Source organism: Odocoileus virginianus, chromosome 1 (genome assembly GCF_023699985.2).
Source record: "Odocoileus virginianus isolate 20LAN1187 ecotype Illinois chromosome 1, Ovbor_1.2, whole genome shotgun sequence".
Classification (NCBI taxonomy): Eukaryota; Metazoa; Chordata; class Mammalia; order Artiodactyla; family Cervidae; genus Odocoileus; species Odocoileus virginianus.
This window is the reverse complement of record NC_069674.1, coordinates 35,055,501-35,075,131: the sequence shown is the minus strand read 5'-3', so window position 1 is coordinate 35,075,131 and position 19,631 is coordinate 35,055,501. Positions and strand designations below refer to the sequence as shown.

The window sequence follows — 19,631 nt, the reverse complement described above, 5'->3', positions numbered from 1 at the left end:
TCTGCGTCATGACCCAAGGCAGAGGCTGAGTCGCAGCTGGAGGCCGAATCTAAGGGTCGCTAACTGGAGGCAGGCAGCCTTGGTGGTGGGGAGAATTTCTTAGAATCTGGGCCAGTCGAAACGGCTTAGAAGGTCACTGAGCATGTAGAAGAGCTCTATCCTGTGTGTATCCAATGGGAATACAGGACCACATGTCTTTAGTAAAAGTTCTGCCTCTAGTCTCCACTAAGGATGTTGTAAGGCTGCCTTGCTCTTGCATGGATGACAGAGAACTTTAAACATTTCTGGCACTTTTATGCGACTAAATTCAGCTTATTTATGATGATGGCTACTTATTTAATTATAACTCCCCCTCACCTGTGTTTGTGTGTGTGTGTGTGTGTGTGTGTGTGTGTGTGTGTGTGTGTGCCCCTCTGGCTACTGAGAAAGATACATAAAAATATTAATAATATGAGTTTACTTTCTGTTACCTTTTTTCTTCCTTTTTTGGAGGTGGGGTATTATACTAAGGTACATTGAAATTGACACTTATAATAGGAATTTAAAAAATTCCATTAAGGAATACTTGTAGAAGATAACTTTCAGAATTATATGTCTAACTTACATATTTTAAGTTCTACATTGTATAAATTATATATGTTGTATGTATTGTTATATATTGTATAAAAGTCTTTTCTTAGAGGATTTAAATTGGATATAGCAAGAAAAAAATTTTTTGATTCCTCAATAATGTTGTGATTTCTAGAACCACATCTGAATGTAGAGGGTTTGACCAGTTATTTTTGGTCATAAAATTTATTCAACATATTTTTTTGATAGTAGCTACTCTGAAATTTCTGTAGAAGTTAAATTCTAAAGCAAATTTCTCTTGTGACGTGAATAATTACTGCTCAAGTCATTGTTAATTTTTCTTGAGTTAAATGAAAGACTCTTTCTAATCATGCAGCTGAATCTGTGACTAAACTTATTTTCAGAGAAAAGTTCTAAAGTTTTGATTTCCCAAATTACTAAATAACTTAATCCTGGTCAATTACTTGAAGAACTTTGTGATAAAAGTCTTTTGGCTAAATACCATACATGCTCTTTTTTCTCTGACTTTTGGTGTTTTGATGCCATCTTGTGGCTGGACTGTGTAATAACTTCAATACTGAAACATTTTAAACGGTGCCCTGGACAGGATACGATAGACTGGAGATACTTTCCAAAATGCGAATCATATGCCACTATAAGTCTGTATTTAAAATATTGAGAGTGCTTTCTTTGTTACTTGGATTTGTGGACACAGTGGGAGGAGAGGGTGGGACGGATTGAGAAAGTAGTATCGACATATAGACACTATTATGTGTGTAATTGATGGCTAGTGGGAAGTTGCTGTGTAACACAGGAATCTCAGCCTGGTGCTCTGTGATGAGCTAGAGGGGTGGAATCGGGGGTGGGAAATGGGAGGGGCATTCAAGAGAGAGGGAATATATGTATACACATGGCTGGTTCATGATGTTGTACAGCAGAAAATAGCACAGCATCGTAAAGCAATTATCCTCCAATTAATTATTTTTTAAATTTGTTTGTTACTTGTTCAATGTCCAGGCAAAAATAATGAGTTTAACGTATAGCTCTTGGTTTTTAAAATTCTGTTTTTATGATATTTGCCCCTAGTTGCTGCTGTTTGAACGATCTTGGATGAGCAGATGGAAGTCTTCAGTTCTGCATGAAGGGGAAGGGAACATAAGGAGTGTGAAGTGGAGGGGCCATCTGATCGCCTGGGCCAATAATATGGTAAAAGTGCATCTCCATGTCTCTAAGGCTTGTTCAGAGCCAGAAGTATGGCCAGATCCAGAGGGCTGTGACAAAGGGTGGGGATGCCACTCTCCCACCGCCACTTCTGAAGGGTGCACATGGCGATTGATACCATACCCGGAAGGGTAAAGAAATTAGATTGCTTCTGGCTTTCATCACAGAGTAATTTCCAACATATTCTGGACTCTATTTTAGAGGGAGAAACCCGAGGCATGGAGAATAGCCAAGAAAATGAAAAGGCATCTTAATAATGGAAGGGCTGCAATGGGAACATGGTTTTGAAAATACCATTTGCCTATTAGCCAAGGGCAAGTGCCAGTCGATATGAAACAAGGGCAGGATATTGCTGATTTCTTTTACTCCCAGAATAATCACAGACCCAAAATAGGCCTGCCTTTGAAAAAGTGGATCCTAATTTTTGATGCTTCACTTACCTCAGTTCAATTCAGTCGCTCAGTTGTGTTCGACTCTTTGCGACCCCATGAATCGCAGCACACCAGGCCTCCATGTCTATCACCAACTCCTGGAGTTTATTCAAACTCATGTCCATCGAGTTGGTGATGCCATCCAACCATCTCATCCTCTGTCATCCCCTTCTCCTCCTGCCCTCAATCTTTCCCAGCATCAGGGTCTTTTCAAATTAGTCAGCTATCCACATGAGGTGGCCAAAGTATTGGAGTTTCAGCTTCCACATCACTTACCTCAAGTTTCGTCAATATGGGTTAGGGCGAATAGAAAGTTTAAAAACTACCTTTAGGACATCTGGCATAACTATAGCTTTTGGAATCTTGATGTACAATTTTTCAAATCAGTGCTATTCCTTTTTTTATTTTGCCATGCTGCACATCATGTGAGATCTGTTCCCCGGCCTAGTATTGAACCCATGGCCCTGGCGTTTGGGATTCCCCAACTATTCCATTTTGCATGGTAGAAACCTCCCAGAAGCTGCTGTGCTAGTTGGGACTTTTCCTACGTCTCCTGGGTCAGAGTCATGGTCAACAGATGTATGGCCTCTTGGTTTATTGTCATTTAGCTGCTTGCTCAATGTTTCTTGATTTGAGTACTTTAAAATATCAGGTGTAGTTTTCTTTACCTAGTGGGTTTTCAGATTCAGAACTTTTCTTAAAACCAAACCCCATACTTGAGGTGTAACAATACATATATAAATGTTTCTTGTCTGTCATTTTGGAAACGTAGTTGCTGATATCTATACATCCACCGTTTCTGTTGCCTGTGCCACCTGCTCATAAAATCTCGTTTGCCTGAGAAGAAGGACGGAGGTTTCCTTTTGTTCGGGCTTTTCACCAGATTCGTGTGGAGTCAGAACGTTTCTGTGGTTCCCAGTGGCACCCAATAAACATTGTCAGGACTTTGCAGTGCTCGTTACCACTGGTGTATAGCAGTGGCCGTTATTAAGTTGCCTTTCACTTTCCTTCTCTCGAGTCAAGGATGCTTAGTGCTACTTTATTTTCCAGGGCGTGAAGATTTTTGACATCATCTCAAAGCAGAGAATCACGAACGTGCCCCGGGATGATATAAGTCTTCGCCCAGATATGTATCCCTGTAGCCTCTGCTGGAAGGACAATGTGACGCTGATCATCGGCTGGGGGACATCCGTCAAGGTGGGTTAACTTGTCTTTCTCATGAGTCCATATTGTTACAGAGCTACTGACGATGGTCCAGAGGAATGAGTTCCTCTGTGTGTGTGTGTGTGGACCATTTCTGAAGTCCTTATTGAATCTGTTATGGCATTGCCTGTGTTCTGTGTTCTGGTCCCTTGGCCCCGAGGCATGTGGGATCTTAATTCCCTGACCAGGGATCAGACCCTCACCCCTTGCATTGGAAGGCCAAGTCCCAACCACTGGACCTCCAGGAAAGTCCAAGAATATGAGTTCTTGAATGGCTTCTCAGAGCCAAAATATTTCCACCTGCATATTATGGTCATGGGATAAGCTTGAGTTTTCAGATCTGTCCTTTTTCATGACCTTATCCATGTTCAGAATGTGTAGCCTTTCTGATCTTTTTTTAATTTCCTGTCACCCAGTTGGCCTTAGCTGTTTATGGAATATGCGTTGTGTTGCTGGTTCACCTGGGTCCCTTTTTTTGTTTCCTTCCATTTCCCTTAGCTTTGATCCTAAGCTTCTTCAGTAGAACTGATGGTGGAAAAAGAAGGTTGAAATGAAATCATCCTGCTTGCTCGCTAGTAGTTTGGTGGAATAAAGGCACAGGCTTATTATGGACCATACGACTTGGGGCTGTTTTGTCACATATGTCGCCTGCCTTTTATGTGCCTGGGTACATGAAGCTGTTCTGCAAAACGAGGCCCGAAGTCCATTCACCTTTATTTTGTACCTAGTAGCGCTTGTCTTGTGTTAGGTATTTCAGAGCAAAAGTTGTTTGTTTCCCTTTAAAAATATATACATTCATCTAAATAAAGTAAAACTTAGCTGAGATAAAGATGGTGTAAGAAGATATCCCAGCAGTAGTCTGACGGAAGGGCTCAGGCTGTAGAGTCGCAGGACCTGGAATCCATTCCAGTTTTCCCACTGAACTTCCTGTGTGACCCTCTCTAAGCCTCACTCTCCTCATCTGCAAAATGGGAGCACTGATAGTTCTCATATCACACATTTTGGGGCAGTTTAATGAAGAACTTAGTATAGGATCTGGCATACCATGCATAGGAAATGTAAGCTGTCATAGTTAATATCAGAAAATTCCAGAAAGGTCATGAAAGAGACATGGCTATTGGAAATTCCTCTGTGAAAAAGAAAGCATAAAAATTATTAATGTGGTGATTGTTATCATCAAAATAAGCATTATTAATTTGAGCTATTTCTAGTTATGATTCAGGTTCTCTTTCTTAATAGAACATGTGGTAATTGTTTCCATATGTTAAATGAACACAACAGTCACATTTAAGGTAATAAGAAGGAAGTTGTACCTCAAAGTCAAGGACAAAAGCGGGCTTCCCAGGCTCCCTGTCCCAGTACTGATCCAGTAAACTGATGTTCTTGATGGTTTTTAAGTATCTTAAATAGACCAAGTGGCTTTTTCCTTTGTTTTAAAGTTGGGATTTTCTTTTTTTTTTTTTTTTTGGTGAAAGAAAAGGGAAACTAGCCTATTGGGACATGAAAGAAGTTCGATAATCGCTACTGGAAATGCTTCCTCCATTAGGCTGAATTATGGTCCCCAAGATAGCAATCCTGATTCCCTATAAATGTTTCTTTATGCGGTAAAGAGCCGAGCAAAAAGATGTGACTAACTAAGCATCTGAAGATGAGGAGATTATCCTGCATTATCTGTTGTTGTTATTCAGTTACCAAGTAGTGTCCAACTTTTTGCATCCCCATGAACTGCAGCACGCTAAGTTCCTTTATCCTTCACTCTCTCCCAGTTTGCTGAAATCATGTCCATTGAGTCAGTGATGCCATCCAACCATCTCATACTCTGTCACTCCCTTCTCCTTTTGCCTTCAATCTTTCCCAGCATGAAAGATTTTTCCAATGAGTCAGCTCTTCGCATCAGGTGGTCAAAAGTATTGGAGCTTTAGCTTCAGCATCAGTCCTTCCAGTGAATATTCAGGACTGATTTCCTTTAGGATAGACTGGTTGGATCTCCTTGCAGTCCAAGGGACTCTGAGGAGTGTTCTCCAACACCACAGTTCAAAAGCATCAATTGTTCAGCGCTCATCTTTCTTTATGATCCAGCTCTCACTTCCATACATGACTAGTGAAAAAGCCAGAGCTTTGACTACACAGACCTTTGTTGGCAAAGTAATCTCTGCTTTTTAATATGCTGTCTAGGTTGTTCATAGCTTTTCTTCCAAGGAGCAAGCATCTTTTAATTTCATGGCTGCAGTCACCATATGCAGTGATTTTGAAGCCCAAGAAAATAAAGTCTGTCACTGTTTACATTGTTTCCCCGTCTGTTTGCCATGAAGTAATGGGACTGGATGCCATTTATCTTTGTTTAATGAATGATGAGTTTTAAGCCAGCTTTTTCACTCTCCTCTTTCACTTTCATCAAGAGGCTCTTTAGTTCCTCTTCACTTTCTCCCATCAGAGTGGTATCATCTGCATGTCTGAAGTTGTTATATCTCCTGGCAGTCTTGATTCCAACTTGTGATTCATCCAGCCCAGCATTTTGCATGATGTACTGTGCATATAAATTAAATAAGCAAGGTGACAATATACAGCCTTAACCTATTCCTTTCCCAATTTTGAACCAGTCTGTTGTTCCATGTCTGGTTCTAACTGTTGCTTCTTGACCTGCATTCAGGTTTTTCAAGAGACAGGTAAGGAGGTCTGATATTCCCATCTCTTTAAGAATTTTCCACAATTTGTTGTGATCCACACAGTGGATTGTCACAAAGAAGACTTTAGTATAGTCAATGAAGCAGAAGTAGATGTGTTTCTTTTTGGAGGGAGGGGAGTTCCGTTTGCTTTTTCTGTAATTCAGTGAATGTTGGCAATTTGATCTCTGGTTCCTCTGCCTTTTCTGAATCCAGCTTGCACATCTGGAAGCTCTTGGTTTACATACTGTCGAAACCTAGCATGTGAATGAATGCAATTGGGAGGTAGTTTGAACATTTTTTGGCATTGCCCTTCTTTGGGATTGGGATGAAAACTAAACTTTTCCAGTCCTGTGGCCACTGCTGAGTTATCCAAGTTTGCTGACATATTGAGTGCAGCACATTAACAGCATCATCTTTTTGAAATAACTCAGGTGGAGCTATCTTTGTTTATAGTAATACTTCCTAAGGCCTGCTTGACTTCACACTCCAGGATGTATGTCTGTAGGTGAGTGGCCACACCATTGTGGTTATCTGGGTCATTAAGACCTTTTTTGTATAGTTCTTCTGTATATTCTTGCCACCTCTTCTTAAAATCTTGTGCTTCTATTAGGCCCATACCATTTCTGTCCTTTATTGTGCCCATCTGTGCATGAAGCGTTCTCTTGGTATCTCTTATTTTCTTGAAGAGATCTCTCTAGTCTTTCCCATTCTATTATTTTCCTCTATTTCTTTGTATTGTTCACTTAAGAAGCCTTTCTTATCTCTCCCTGCTATTCTCTGGAACTCTATTCAGTTGTCTATATCTTTGCCTTTCTTCTTTTCATTTCTCCTCTTTTCTCAGCTACGTGTAAGGCCTCCTCAGGCAACCGCTTTGCCTTCTTGCATTTCTTTTTCTTGGGGATGTTTTTGGTCACCACGTCCTGTTCAGTGTTACGAGCCTCCATCTATAGTTCTTCAGGCACTCTGTCTACCAGATCTAACCCCTTGAATCTGTTCATCACATCCACTGTATAATCATAACGGGTTTGATTTAGGTCATACCTGTGTGGTCTGCTTTCTTCAGTTTAAGCCTGAATTTTGCAGTAAGGAACTCATGATCTGAACCAGTCAGATCCAGGTCTTGTTTTTGCTGACTGCAGAAATGTACATTGATCTATCAATTCTACCTCTAGGAATTTATCCTAATGAAACAGAAGTCCAAAAGTTTTATATAGGAGCATGTTGATTGTACTATTGCTGGCATCAGAAAGAGATAAGAAACAAAAAACTAATGTCTAAAGTAGGATTGATTAAATTCCAGTTCGTTCATGTAATGAAATACTATAAAGATATTGAAGAATCATGTAAGGATATTTAAATAGCACATTAAACTATTTGTAGTAATTTTAGGTTAAGAAAAGTGTCTTCTCCAAAAGTGTGAATTGTTAATAGTGTTCAGTTTATTCTGATATAATGTATGATTTGTGTTTTCCCTTTGGATTTTCTGTATTTTAGAAATTTTCATGTTGTAGGTACACTTAGGGATACAACTATAAAATAATGCAATAAATGCTGTCTTAAAGAAGTTTGTATAGGATCAGTACTTATGACTCAGTCTTTTTTTTTAAAATTGAACTGTAGTTGATTTACAATGTTGTGTTAATTTCTGCTGTATAGCAAAGTGAGTCAGTTACATACATGTTTATATATACACACATTCTTTTTCATATTCTTTTCCATTATCATTTATCATAGGTTATTGAACATAGTTCCCTGTGCTGCACAATAGATCCTTGTTGTTCATTCATTCTGCTAACCCCAAACTTCCTATCCTTCCCTCCACTTGTCCCCTCCCCTTTGGCAACAAGTATGATAATCTCTAGGTCCATCCATGTTGTTGCAAGTGGCATTATTTCATTCTTTTTTAGGGCTGAGTAATATTCTGTTGTTTATAGGTACCACATTTCTGTATCCATTCATCTGTTGATGGACATTTGAGGCTTAGTCTTAAACTGGACGGCTGAACTATGTAAATTTTTCTCAGTTCTTATTACAAAATAGAGTACATTTCCTTCAGAAAACACAGCCAAAAAAAAAATATATATATATAAAAAATATCCATAGTCTTATTATCCTAAAACATTCACAGTTAACACACATATGTGTTATGAGCTGTATGTGTGTATATATATGTATGTATATGTATATACACACACACATACATATATATAAAATATATAAAATTTCTGTTCAAACTATATACATATAATTTAAAATATGAGTTGGAAAACTTTCTGTAAAAGTCTGGTGGTAAAGATTTTAAACTTTAAGTGAAGTAAGTGAAAGTCGCTCAGTCATGTCTGACTCTTTGCAACCCCAGAATTCTTCAGGCCAGAATACTGGAGTGGGTAGCTGTTTCCTTCTCCAGGGGATCTTCCCAACCCAGGGATTGAACCCAGGTCTCCCGCATTGCGGGCGGATTCTTTACCAGCTGAACCGTAAGGGAAGCCCAAGAATGCTGGAGTGGGTAGCCTATCCCTTCTCCAGTGGATCTTCCCAACCCAGGAATCGAACCGGGGTCTCCTGCATTACAGGTGGATTCTTTACCAGCTGAGCTATCAGGGAAGCCCTCTGCCTGCTACATATTGTTTCTGCCAAGCAATTTCCTTTTTATTTGTTTTTCCTTCCCAGTCTCCCTCCTCTCTTCACTTTTTCAAACCTTCAAAAATGTAAAAATTGTTTTCAGCTTACAGGCCGTAAAAAAATAGAACAAAGGCTGGGCTGTCATTACCATCCCTGATGTAAATTATGTAATACATTTCTTTTAACGAGCTTGAGAGAAGAAGAGCTTGTGACACTTTTGCAAAGTATTATTTAGCAACAGTGAAATAAATTACTAAAATGTGATCAGAAACACTAGATCTATGTGGGTGTTGCCCAGACTAGCCATTGGGCATTTGGGGCTCTGTGCTTTTGCTGGAGTTTTATTTGGATGATGATTGAAGGAGTTGTAGAAAATGGGTCATTGGAAAGGTCTTAAAACTGTATTGACTTCCTTCTTTTCTTTGTCCCTGAATAAAACGTTATTGGAGAATAATATCTCCGGGACCTGGCACCATGAGAGCGGGGCTCCTCGGGTGGCTCAGTGGTAAAGAATCCGCCTGCCAGTGCAGAAGACAAGAAATGGGGGTTCTGTCCCTGGGCTGGGGAGATCCCTGGAGTAGGAAATGGCAACCTGCTCCAGTATTCTTGCCTGGAGAATTCCATGGCAAGTGGAGCCTGGGGCTACAGTCCGTGAGGTCACAAAGAGTCAGACACACCTGAGCGAGTGAACACACCATGTTGGAGAATAGAAGTAATGGTTGCTGTGTGTCATTGAAATTAATTTCTTTCACGTAAGTCATAGGGTAGGATGTGTGCATCCTGTCTTCAGTGCTACATGGCTAATTTAGCAAAAGTACCATATAGTGAATGAGATGTGATGAGTTTTCTGTCAGATGAATAAAATGACCTTTGACTTTCCTTTCTAGATATGCTCAGTGAAGGAACGGCATGCCAGTGAAATGAGGGACTTGCCCAACCGATACGTTGAAATAGGTATGCCTTCTGTGGTATAAACCTTCAAAAGAGAATCCATGTTATGAGGAGGGGACCTAAGGCCATGTTCTTCAGGGCTCACCATTGGCACCTTGATGAAATAGATCAAGAAGCTTTTGAGTTTCGAAACTTGGCTGTAGAGACCTTTCATCCTAACTCTATTTCGAGTTTTTAACAGTACTTTTGTAATTGGCTTTGACATTAAATAACCATGGGCTTGGGGTGCTGGTTCTATTATTTACTACCTGAACTTTGGACAGATGTCCACGTGCCTCAATATTCCCATCTATAAAATGCAGAAAAGAATATGCGTCCCATAGGTTGTTTGTGAAAATTCCAAGAGTCCATGCACAGCACTCACATTTGGTCCTGATTCCTTATGCTTCTAAATGTTTACTTTCCTCACCACTGGTCTGGTCCAAGCTGCCATGGTCTTTTATCTGGATCACTGCAGCAGACACCTAACTGGTTCATCTCTTTGCACCATGAATTACTGTGCGCTAGCCCCCCGACTGCAGTCAGAGTACAAATCAGACAGTGTCACCACTCTTCAGTCCCTTCCCAGTGTTCTTAGATAAAGGTGAGACTCCTTAAGTTGACCGTGGGGATCTGCACTGGCACTCACCTGCCTTCCTAACTTCACCTCATAACAAGCGTCTCTTTTGTCTCTGTATTCCAGCCACACTGGCTTTCTTCCACACACCAATGCTGCTCTCTGCTTCTTCTCGTCTCTCTAGAATGTTTGACTTGCCTCTTTTTGCTTATGGATCCCTTATCACCTTTAGTTAAACCTCAGCTCAAATGTTGCTTTCCTGGGAAAGCCCACAGGCCATCCCTAAGCAGGTCACATCCCCCTGTGATGGACATGTAGCATTTCCTTTCTGGATGTTGTTTGAGTTGCAGTGATCATGTGATTATTTGGTGCATTTCTGTCCCTTCCATCAGAACTGTAGCCTCCTTGTTTTTGCTCAGTGTTTATTTCTCACGGGTCTGGCACCATGCATGACACATAGCAGGTACAAAGTAATATTAGGTTGAATGAATCAGTGACTCTGGGAAACAAGTAACTTGAGTTTTATGACCTAGTGCCAAAGTTATTCATATAGAAAAGGTGAAAACTGACTGACATTTGTCAATTAAACAAATAGAATAAAAACTTTTTGTATTATTTAGTACTGAGCAACAAAAGACAGTTTTGTGACCCAAAAAAAGAAAAAGGTTTGCCATGTTATGTGTCAGGTAAATAGTTTGTTTACCCATTTGGATGGGAGATGAGGAATATACATTTGATGGGTTGTTACAGACAGGGAGAAGCTGAGATAAATCATTTGCATAAGACTGTATTCCTACAAACAGAAAGATATTCCCACCTGGCTAATATGTTTGTAACATTTAAATATTTTATACTTGAAGTCGTAAATTGGTGGTAGGGTTTTGATCATTGTAGTTGTGGTTTGCCTTAGAAGGATAAATGAATATATAAATTCACGGTTTGGATTGCTTGGAGTATGGACAAATAGGTGTATGCAGAATATAATGGTACTGAGAAAAACTGAGTAACCTGATAAAAAGGCAGAACTAGAAGATAACAATAGTTATTTCAGTCTGTCTTCTTTCCTGCCTCTCCCATGCCCACCAGTAAAAACCTGAGAGTCTCAGTGCTGTGTCCCAAGAGATAAGTAGGAGGATATTTTAAATGCAGGTAAATAAAAAAGGGCAATAACTCAGAATTTTAGGATGTGAAAATTACCTGAAAGGCATGAAAAGGTAGCAGTGTCATCTTTTCTCCTTACTTGGTATTATTACTCAAGTACTGGGTATGGGGCATTGTGCTATGTGTACTGTCTGCTTTAGTCCTCTTCACCATCACAGCAGCCCTTTGAAGGGCAGGTAGTAGTCGTCTTATTCTATAGATGAAAAACACTGAGGCTCATGGTGGTAAATAACTCATCCAAGATCTTATTGCTGTACATTAAAATGGATAGACTCTAACCCCACAGAATGACCAAGCAAGGAGACCAGGCAGCTTGCCGAATTCCTGTCTGATCTTGATAAGTACTTTAATGTCCCTGAGCTAGACTTTCTTCACTTGTAAAATGGAGATTAGGGACTTCCTTAGTGGCCCAGACTTCCGCTGCAGGGGCACGGGTTCTGTCCATGGTCTGGAAAGTAGATCCCATGTGCCTCATGGTGTGGCCAAAAAAAAAAAATTTTTTTTAGTGAAAAATGAAATAAAATGAAGATGATGAGACCTACCATTCCAGATGGCTGGGAGAATTAGGTGTGAGTAAGGAAAGTCTGCAACACACTCCTTGGCATACAGTAGGTGCTCACTGAACCACAGTGGTTATCATCACTGTGCAGACTTTCATCCCAGCTCCTCAACTGCTAATAGCTAGAGCCCTGGGATCACATTTTTAAAGTGTAGTTCATCCGTACTGCAATTTCCGTGAAATAGACCATGTGTGGGTACCAACAATATCACATTACAGACATTTTACTACTGTGGTTAGTGGTTAAGTACCATTTTTTTTCCCCTCTTGAGAGCAAACCTTTAAGAATATAAACCATTTCCACAGCAGGAGGCAAAGTGGTTTGGATAAGAGTCCTTGACTAGGATAAAGGAAAAGAGAAATATTAGCACGTTTGGATTACAATTTGCTTTAGCCCTAGACAGTATAAGCCACTGTTCTTTACTCAATGAGGTGAAAATGGCATTGAAATGAAAGAAATGTCTGTGGCTGTACATTTCTTAGAAGCCAGATGTTTATAGCTCTTCCTTACAAGGCAAAATCTCAAAAACAATGTAAAAGTTATTCCTCTCAATAAGATATTAATTTATTCTTGTAAGCGAAAGATGATAGTAAATATGAAGCTTACTAGCCAGTCTCCAACCCATGAAGACATAAGGTTACTTAAGACTTTTTAGATGTCATTTATTCTTCCATATTACAGTGTTAAAAATAAAATATGTTGTGATCCATGACTGCTTTACTTATTTTAACTTAACTTGGGTATCTTGTCACGGGACTCCCTAACCCTCTGGTATTTTTCATAATAAAATGTTGGGGGAAAATATTCAGTACAGAAGAATTAGTAGATTATAGAGATAATCAAACTGAATTCTAACAGAGCAGAAAACCATACAGAGCTAGATCCTTAAGCACCAACACCCTGAACTGTCCTGATTCCCATTGAGATTTGGACACAGAGATGAAACTTTTCACCACAGTCATCCTTGGTCCTAATGGAATGGTAATTGGGAGCTGATATTATATTGTTGGGAAGTGAATCCAATATTGGTGTGTCATTTGGGGGGCATCTCCTGTCAGGGGCAGATAATTTACATGCAAGGAATTAACAATTAACTCCCTAGTCTTGATCTCATGTGGGAATTTGTTTCAAAAAAATAATAAGAGAAAATCTATATGGGAAGCTGTGTAGAATGGGAGGAGCCAGGAAGATAGGGAGGAGAAAAGCAAGGGACATCTTTTTCACTTTAATTAAACGGAGTCCATATCTTCAGTTGACTATATGCTGTGCCTCTATTTAGTACATTGTTCTGTTTTCAGCCTCTTGATTGGGAAAACAGTGACTTGGAAATTGAAGGGCTTTTTGCATAACATAAGAGAGCTATGAAATTAATACCCTTCTTAGACCTAACTGTCTCTCCAGCCACCTGTTAGCATTCTGACCCAGACACACTGGTTCCAGCAGTGGGACAGTTCTTCTGTGCATGAGAGTAACAAGGTTTATCTCCATGTCCCAGTCTCAGCAGGAATCAGGATAGTTCAAGGTGTTTTGCTTACAGGTTTAACTCTGTGTGGTTTCTGTTCTCTTAGAATTTAGTTCAATTCTCTCTCATCTATTAATTCTAATCTTCTGCCCTTAATTTTTTCCCAGCAGTTTATTATGACAATTATTAAACATACAAAAAAGTAAAGAATTTTACTGCGGGTTCCTATTTACTCACCTCCTCGACTCACCTCCTTGATTCTGCAATTAAGGTTTTATTGTGCTTGTTTTATTACGTGTCCGTTCTTCTGTCCGTTCCCCCTCTTCCTTCTCACTCAGTGCTGGAGGCTCAAATGTTTCTTGCAAGTAGAATGAATAAATTTCTCCACAGTAAGAAGTGGTAAGAAATCTGAAGCACCTGAAGTAAGAAGTGTATTTTGTTCATTTTATAATCACCACCACCAGGCACATGCTACATGCATTACAAACAGAATTTCATTTAATCTTCACAGTGATTCCAGTGGAGGGGGTTGTTATCCCATTTTACAGGTGAAGAGGCTGAGGTTCAGAGGGATCAAGTAACCTGCTTAAGATGATGACTTCAAAAGCAGAGAAGGCAGCATTTGAACCCAGATAAGCCTAGTGTCAAAGCTGTTCCCTCTTAACTGCTGTGCCATGCATTGTTTCCTGCATGCCTTCAGCCTAACCCCTGCCCTCATTTGCAGCCAGAGTAACTGATGAAAAGCAGTTTGCTCTGGGCACTCGGATACAAACCATGGGGTAGAAATTCTATGAAGACTCTAAATATGCCAGTGAGGACGTCTGCTTACCTGTTCTTCAAATAGCCAGATAAAATGGAAATGCAGTACATTTGTTTTTGTTTTTGTTTTATTTGGGGTCAGTGAAGTGTCTCATTTAGAAAAGTAGAAATGTTATTTCCCCTTATTGTATTCTGGGACTGACAGCCTGTCATTATTTTCTCAGAGAACTCTAGAACCTAGTTGCCTTGGATCGCTAGTCAAAATTGTTTCTGAGGAAAGGGAATCACATCCAGACTGGGATGGGATTCTTGCAGCCCTTTGGAAAAGAGGAGAAACTCTTATGTGCGCTTTCTTAGTGTTTGACATAAGTTTAGTTGGTGCATCAAGGTAGTTCTGGAAACTTTTGTGGGGGTGCAGGTGGTTAGGTCTCTGAATTTTTTTTATTTTGTTATGGTAAGAACACTTATATGAGAGCTACTGTCTTAATAAATTTTTTAAGGGCATGATGCATTGTCATTGATGATGCATATAATGTTGTACCGCAGATCTCAAAGTTAATTCATCTTGCTTAATTGAAACTTTATGTCTGTTGATTGGCAACTTGCCATTCCCCCTCCCCAGCCCTTGCAACCACCACTTTCCTCTTTGATTCTATGATTTTGACTATTTTAGGTACCTCATATAAGTGGAATCATGTAATATTTGTCTTTCTGTGACTGGCTCATTTCACTTAGCATAATATCCTCAGAGTTCATCCATGTTGTTGCATGTTGCAAAATTTTCCCTTTTTTTGAGGCTGAATGGAATTCCATTTTTACTCATTGTTCTGTGGATAGACATTGGATTGATTGCATATGTTGACTGCTGTAAACAGTGCTGCTCTGATTGTGGGAGTGCTAATGTCTCTTCAAGTTCCTGATTTCAGTTCTTTTGGATTAATACCCGAAGGACGTTGCTGGATCATATGGTAGTTCTCTCTGAAACTTTTTTTGAGGAAACTCCATACTATTTTTCATAATGGTTTTACACTTCGCATTTCAACCAACTTTCTCCACATCTGTACCAACACTTATCTTTGTTTCTTGAAAAAGCCCTTTTACAACTTAAAGTATAACTATTTGGTTTGAATCTTTTTGACTCAGAGTTCTTCCAGCACCCCCTTGTCTATGGGTCTAAGTAGTGTGTGGTCAGCTTCTCACTAAATTACTCAGCGTTGGTGTTTCTTTGTGAGTTCTGGAGTTTAGTATATGAGCTAATCATATCTGCTAAGCTTTGATCATAGTGTGTACTGAATATTGATTCAAAAATATGAAATTGAAGGCTAAACTTGTCTTAAATGGCGTTGACCTATGTGTAATATTGGTTTCTGATCTGGATGTTTTAGTAATTTTGTCCTTTAGCCATTCCCTTCTGTTTCACTCCCTCATATTAGACCCTTGTCCGTAACTTGCTGACATACAGCATGGTAAAGTCACTTTTGCTTTAGTGCCTCAGCTTCATATCAAACCAGAGGATGTTGAAATGTGATTTCCAAATGTATTTTCTTAGATCAGTGGTCACGTGACAGAGTGTCCAAATTTCTCAAAGTCTGTGGACATTGTATCCAGTTATGAAGTACTAATATCTGGTGACTAAAGGGTCAGATTATTTTGGGAATAAGGAACTATCATAAAGGGACCTTGATGCTTTTCATATGTGAATATAAGACAATGGAAGATAACTGTTCCTACTTATAAATTGCTTAAAATTTTCTTTCTTTTTTGAAGAATCATAGAAACCAAAATTTATAGGAAGGTATGTCCCTGGTGGTCTAGTGGTTAAGACTTCACCTTCCAATGCAGGGGCTGTGGGTTCAATCCCTGGTCAGGGAGCTAAGATCTCATATGCCTTAGAGGCCAAAAAACCAAAGCGTAGAACAGAAGCAATATTGTAACAAAGTCAATAAAGACTTTAAAAAATAGTCCACATTAAAAAAAAAAAGTTTTAAATAAAATTATAGGATATCACTTTATTTAGTTTCAGTGAAGATCCTGAATCCTTCTACGTCACATCTAATTAATATACATTTTGCACCAGCAAAGGGAAAACAACCCAAAATAAAAGGCAGTGCATGTTCTCTGTGCTTCAGTGCACGGAAAATTCCAAAGAAGGGCCCAGCACCCTGGCTGCATGCCGCAGAAGTGGCAGCACATTGTCAGACCCTTCACTTTTCCCGTTCCAGCTGACATAGTGCACTTTTGCCCTTAGCACCTCTGTGGGCTTGTTTATGTTTTCTAGTGTGACTTATATCTGGGGAAAGTAAGGTTTCAAACTCCTGCTTTTATTGCCTTCTACTTAAGTGACCTTAGTCAAGTTACTTAACATCCCTAAGCTTCAAATCCCTTTTAAGATAAGTATAAAGTTATCATGGTGAAAAAAGATCATGTTTGTAATATATTCAGCATCCTGCTTGTCAGCAGTGTTCATTAAATGGAAGCTATTACTAATATGACTTTTCTATTTTGTTGGTGAGAGAGAAAAACAGTAGTTTCTTTTAACAGTCAGAAGACTAAAACATTCGTGTTTCATAAAGTCAGTTGAAAGAGAATGGGGGGAAAGATACAAATAAGGATTTACTACATTATTCTGAAAAGGTTAATACATCTCATAAGACAGCTCATAGGTACACATAATAATCAAGACTATCAATTTTTAGGGCTGAAGACAATGATATTATTGAGATAAACTAGCTGTGAATTATTTGGAGGATGATCTTTTTATCCAGACCCAAATAAAATCTTGATTTTTATTTTTAACAATCTAATACACATTAGTTTTTAATATTTTTTTAAATGAAGTTTTTTTCATGCAGTTTTTTTTGAATGAACATTTAATGAAATGTTGTTCTCTCATGTATAACCACCATTCCTGCCCTTAACAGGCATATATAGTCATGATAATTGCTATTGTTTCCATGCCCACGTCCTCCCCTCTGGGAATAAATTGTCCTGCTCTACTCTTTGTTGCTTTACACCTATTTCCATTCTTGCATGGCACATGGAATTTTAATTATTTCTTCAGCTTCTAGACTCACAGTCTCTTTTAATTCAGAGGCAAACTCATCTTCCTGATGTTTCTAGAAGAGTGTCTTCTGGTGCTCAGTAATTCCTTATTGAACTAAGTTATTGATAATCCTCAGAGATATAAAACTCAAGACACAAGAAATCTCTGTCTTATTCATTTTTATTTCAATCAGACGCAATCATTCAGAAACTTACAGCACATACACTGTTGATGGCCCAATGATAGTATGTGTTTGTGACTTTAATCCTGGCCCTGGCTTATATCAAGTTGGTATCTAACCCTGATACATTAACATTTTGTGCTTGGAGGATTCTAGGAAGATGTGGTAATGGCTACATAATTGTTCCATCCTCCTGAGTTCCCCCAGAAAAATGGAACAACTCGATCATACAACCAAAAACCCATAGACAATATTTACAGCAAGGTAGCCCTCAGAATGCCAACCTGCTTGCAAATGACAAAACCCACCAACAGTCACAGGCACCACTGCGATTCCAGAATTGGTGTGAGAGACGGCAGAGGGAGCAAGGGGGTTTCTAATGAGAACTCCAAGAGAATGCCGAAACAGCCTGTGAGTGTTTTCTAGAAGAGACCCCAGGCCATTCTGAGAGGTCTGGGTGAAGTCCTGCAGTTAGGCAGAAGAGCTCAGATAGCTGGGCAGCCCACAGAGTTCTCACAGTTGAGCGGCCTTTGCTTCCTGCGAGGGCTGGGTTCATGCCAGAGAATAAATCCCAAGCAATATGAGCAAGAAGAAATGAAAGAGAGGTTGTGCCATTGTGCTTAGTCACGTCTGACTCTTTGTGACCCCATGGACTGTAGCTCGCCAGGCTCCTCTGTCCATGGAATTAAGGAAACTGGCGTGGGTTGACATTCCTCCTCCAAGGGATCTTCCCAATCCTGGGATCGAACCCTCATCTCTTGCATTTCCTGCATTGGCAGACAGATTCTTTACCCCTGGACCATCTGGGAAGCCCTAAAAGAAAGAGAAAGTCCAGATGAAAGCAGGGAGGGGACAAAGCCAGAAAGCAAGGAAACATTTTTAAAACGACATGAAAACTCTGAAGGAACTCTTCAAGGTTAGAAGAGTTACCCCAGTTCCTGCCTTCTCCCAAGAGATCAGTGACTGATTTTACCTAAAAACAAGCACTGAAAAAGCACAAAGCTCAAATCCTCTGCTAAGGTTTAAGAAAAAAATTGATAAGGAACAGAACAACATCCTTGGCAATGAAAGCATATCAGACAGAAACACCCACAAAATAGATCACAACCGTAATTTACTGTTTCATAACAAGCTACAAGATAGTTGAAAGAAGTTATAGAAGACATGGAAGAACACCAAAAATCAGAATTAAATTTCAAATGAGGTGACAGAACTCAGGAAATATTTATAAATAAAAAAGTTAGTTCAGAAATAAAGGTTAAACTGGAAGGAACATGGGAGCAAATAGATGCAAAGATAGTGCTGTAAGAGAAATGGAAGAGGGAAAATATTTTAATCACAAATAAGGAGTGTGTCTAAACTAACTAATGAGAACCTACTGTATAGTACAAGGAACTCTACTCAATGTGCTGTGGTGACTTAAGTGGGAAGGAAATCCCAAAAAGAGGGTTTGTGTGTATATGTATAGCTGACTCACCTGTATAGCAAAAATTGACACAACAGTGCAAAGCAGCTGTTGTTCAGCTGCTCAGTTGTGTCCGACTCTTTGCGACCCCATGGACTGCCGCATGCCAGGGTTTCCTGTCCTTCACTATCTCCCGGAGTTTGCTCAGATTCACATCCATTGAGTTGGTGATGCCACCCAACCATCTCATCCTCTGTTGTCCCCTTCTCCTCCTGCCTTCAATCTTTCCCAGCATCAGGGTCTTCTCCAGTGAGTTGGCTCTGCATCAGATGGCCAAAGTATTAGAACATCAGCTTCAGCATCAATCCTTCCAATGAATATTCAGGGTTGATTTCCTTTAGGGTTGACTGGTTTGATCTTCTTGCAGTCCAAGGGACTCTCAAGAGTCTTCTCCAGCACCATAATGAGAAAGCATCAATTCTTGGGCACTCAGCCTTCTTTATGGTCTAACTCTCACGTCGGTACATGACTGTTGGAAAAACCATAGCTTTGACTATGCAGACCTTTGTTGGCAAAATGATGTCTCTGCTTTTTTAATGTGCTGTCTAGGTTTGTCGTAGCTTTTTCCCCCAAGGACTGTATTAATATCTAGGGCTTCCCTGGTGGCTCAGACAGTAAAGAACCTTCCTACAATGTAGGGGACCCGGTTCATGCCCTTGGTTGGAAAGATCCTTTGGGGAAGTAAATGGCAACCCACTCTAGTATTCTTGCCTGGAAAATCCCGTGGACAGAGGAGCCTGACAGGCTACAGTGCATAGGGTCACAAAGAATCGGAGATGA

At 39.7% G+C, this 19,631-nt stretch overlaps 1 protein-coding gene across 3 annotated transcripts in view; it reads left to right on the top strand.

The window, feature by feature from the left end:
* The window catches only part of VPS41 (VPS41 subunit of HOPS complex), a 197,682-nt gene that overhangs the window by 125,522 nt on the left and 52,529 nt on the right, over positions 1–19,631 (top strand). For all 3 annotated transcript variants that reach the window (XM_070466633.1, XM_070466630.1, XM_070466639.1), the window contains 3 exons: positions 1,657–1,776; positions 3,273–3,419; positions 9,601–9,667. In XM_070466633.1, coding sequence (XP_070322734.1) covers positions 1,657–1,776; positions 3,273–3,419; positions 9,601–9,667 — 334 coding nt within the window. The remainder of the gene's footprint in view (positions 1–1,656; positions 1,777–3,272; positions 3,420–9,600; positions 9,668–19,631) is intronic.